The following is a 3,041-nucleotide window of genomic DNA, read 5'->3' as shown; positions in this document are numbered from 1 at the left end:
GGCTCATGAGCAAAAAGTACCACCAGTTTTTTGCATTTCTTATAGAACATAAGATGCAATAATTCTATGTTAAAACACAGGCTTCACTTTGAATCCTATAATGAACCCAAGCTGAGCACAAAATTCAGAAATTTGAAAATTGCTGGAAATCAGCACTAATAGAACAGAGCACTTAAAACACTTCCGATGCATGTATACCATAAGCATGTATTTCAGTACTGGAAGATAGTTCTGGCTAACTGATGCACCCCAGCTAATGCCCACCTGTTTTGTGCTTGTCCTGTGCAGCTTCAAGTTGAGACAGCTCTTTCTGCAACATTTCCTTTTCCTCTTCCAGTTGTTTACAGGATTTGATCAACAACTTTATTTTCCCCTNGTGGGATCCGAACCCTTGGCGGGAGCACCGCCGCACTCCCAAGTGGCGCACTGTAGCAGTGCGCCACCGGGGCCGGCCCTTGAATTTCTTTTTATAAGCATATAGAAAAACAATTATGAGATATAATTAAGAATCATATAAATTTAAGATTATGTTCCAAATAAAACATCTAAAGATACACAAAACAATTCACCTCCTTTACTTGGTTTCCTAAGTCTCCCCACCAGACAACAAGGTTTTGTCATTTCTTTTCTTAGTATCACAGTGGCTCCTAAGATGATGTCCTGTTAAATAACCACTACATCTGTGTTTATTTGGGAATCACGCTGGATCACTGGAGGGAAAGTCCATGGACATATTCTTGGTGGGTCAAAATTCTCAACGGTAGAACTGCATTCCCATTTGTAATCTTGCACAGTTACAGTTTCAATATCTAACACGGTATTTGTGTTAGTCATATCAAATAAAGGTCAAATGACATTACGGCTCGCCATGCGGACTTAAATTTTACAGTAGCTCAAATAGAAAGTGTAGTGGGGGAATTGTGTCCTCATACACTTGTCAGTGACACAAGTTCACAGTTCCTTATCCACAGTTCCAAACCAAAAAAAAAGCTGTGAAAATGACTTGGAAGCAAAACCTGATCTGAATAACTATAAACGTATTTATAGCCTTTACTTAACCGACTTTGTCAGAATACTCATAAATTTTGCTGCAGAAATATGAATTTAATTATGAAATATTATCCCAGACCCTGCTGGAATAATATGTATTATACAGCATATGCATTGTATCATGCAATATCTTTAAAAATGCAGAATTATAAAACAATCTGATAAGAGATCATGAACATATAAAGGAAGACCAAACTACTGAAAAGAACAAAAAGCAGCAGTGGCAACAGCAGAAGCAGCTGGAGTATCACATTCATGTTGCAAGGAGATATTATGGCTTGGATCTCATCCTTGTATATTTTATCTTGAAATAATTTATGGGCAATGTTGCAGTAAATCTACACTTTCAGAACTTTGTATTTCTGATTCCAACCATCACTGGATTAGAGATCCATTTAATTCAATTCCAACAGTGCCTATCAACTGGTACCTCATTAAAATTATATGAGATCTGAACAGATTCTACTAGCAAACAATGTACCAATTTATACATCATATGCATATGAATAGACATACTGTCAAAGATTTAAAAAGTGGAAAATAACTAGACCTGAAAGACAGTAAAATTTTTAAAAAATTTTTTTTAACTTTTAAAAAAAGGAAGGAAAAAAAAGTAGACCTGAAGCTGCTACTTTTTATTATTAAATCCAACATCTCTCACTTGGTAGGAGCATAAAATTTTTAATCACTTAATGCTATTTTGAATTTTATCAGTTCATATTTAATTGATAAATTTCCTTAACCTTGATAGCTATGTAATAACTATAAACATAATAAGCCTATACCTAGCCTTCTGTTTGCAAATATTCAATAACTATCATAATTTTTAAAATTTAAGTCGTCCAATAAGTAGTGACCTTTGTTGGAAGATATTTACTTTCCAGGTCCATTATTACATATTCTGGGTAGTATTCATTCATGAAAAATATCTGTAGAAATCTAAACACCTCCTTTGCCAGGTAGAATCACTGTAGCATCATCTTCAGAGTGACAACCTGAAGAGTGGTTTACCTCCTTTTTTCCTAAAGAAAAAAGTTTTATGATCCTTGCGTGGAGAAGAGGAGAATATCCACATATGTGTACCTAACCAAGGTGCTTTGCCATACCTTGATAAGCCACAGGAAACTGGGTTTGGTGACAGTGAACTTGGAGACCGATCAAGCAAGACTTTGGAACTGTCCAAAGTTCTGTCCAAATTGTTTTCTATAGCTGGAGCATCCTGCCCTGATCTACTATGTCAATTGATCTTCATGACCATCTCAAGAAGCCTTTAACATCCTTTAGCTGGAGAGGATTAAGTTCATTCAGGCTATGAGACTACAGACCATCCACTGATTTTTCTTAACATAACTCAGCAGAGAACTGATGAATGGTATAATCTCTGACTACAAAAGATTTTCATAAAACTAAAACAAGAGCACTTAATTCTATACCATTAAAAGTACTACCGTCTGTCCCAACCATTCTAAGTCACAAAGCAATGAGAAGTGAACATACCTTGGTTTTCTTCAATTCTTCTAAAATCTGAGTGGTAGCTTTCAAAGAGTTATTGAGTTCTTCTTTACTAGACTTTAAGAGGTCCATCTCCAACTTTTGTGAGCTGAGACATTCTTCTTTAGAAGTCAGTTTCTCTCGATATGTCTGGATTTCCATTTCGTACTAGGGCAGAAAAATGTTACTTTAGCCAGGAGACTCAGCTAAAAAAATTTTAAGAAAAACAAAAAAATAATCTTTGCAACTCTCCCATTACTCTACTTCAAGATGGAAACATATTTTTAAAAAAATCAAGTGATAAAATACGAGTCTTCAAAAAGTTCATGGAAAGATTCATACTATCTTTTAATTCTATTTTTCTATGAATTTTCTGAAGACCCCTCGTAAGACAGGTAACTGGAGAAAAGATAGTGAAGTTAAAACATGAGACCCCCTTGGGCCGGCCCAGTGGCGCACTGCTATAGTGCGCCGCTTGGGAGTGTGGTGGCGCTCCCGCC

The 3,041-nt window shown here is 36.0% G+C and overlaps 1 protein-coding gene across 1 annotated transcript in view; it reads right to left on the bottom strand.

Moving 5' to 3' along the window:
- Positions 1-3,041, bottom strand: part of LOC103599556 (centromere protein F-like) — a 64,249-nt gene that overhangs the window by 14,010 nt on the left and 47,198 nt on the right. The window contains exon 17 of the mRNA XM_008583705.1: positions 2,548-2,709. Within this exon, the coding sequence (XP_008581927.1) occupies positions 2,548-2,709 (162 nt within the window). The remainder of the gene's footprint in view (positions 1-2,547; positions 2,710-3,041) is intronic.

This window comes from Galeopterus variegatus, unplaced genomic scaffold (genome assembly GCF_000696425.1).
Source record: "Galeopterus variegatus unplaced genomic scaffold, G_variegatus-3.0.2 Scaffold3006, whole genome shotgun sequence".
Lineage (NCBI taxonomy): Eukaryota > Metazoa > Chordata > Mammalia > Dermoptera > Cynocephalidae > Galeopterus > Galeopterus variegatus.
Note: the sequence above shows the minus strand (reverse complement) of the source record. Positions and strands in the feature narration are given on the sequence as shown.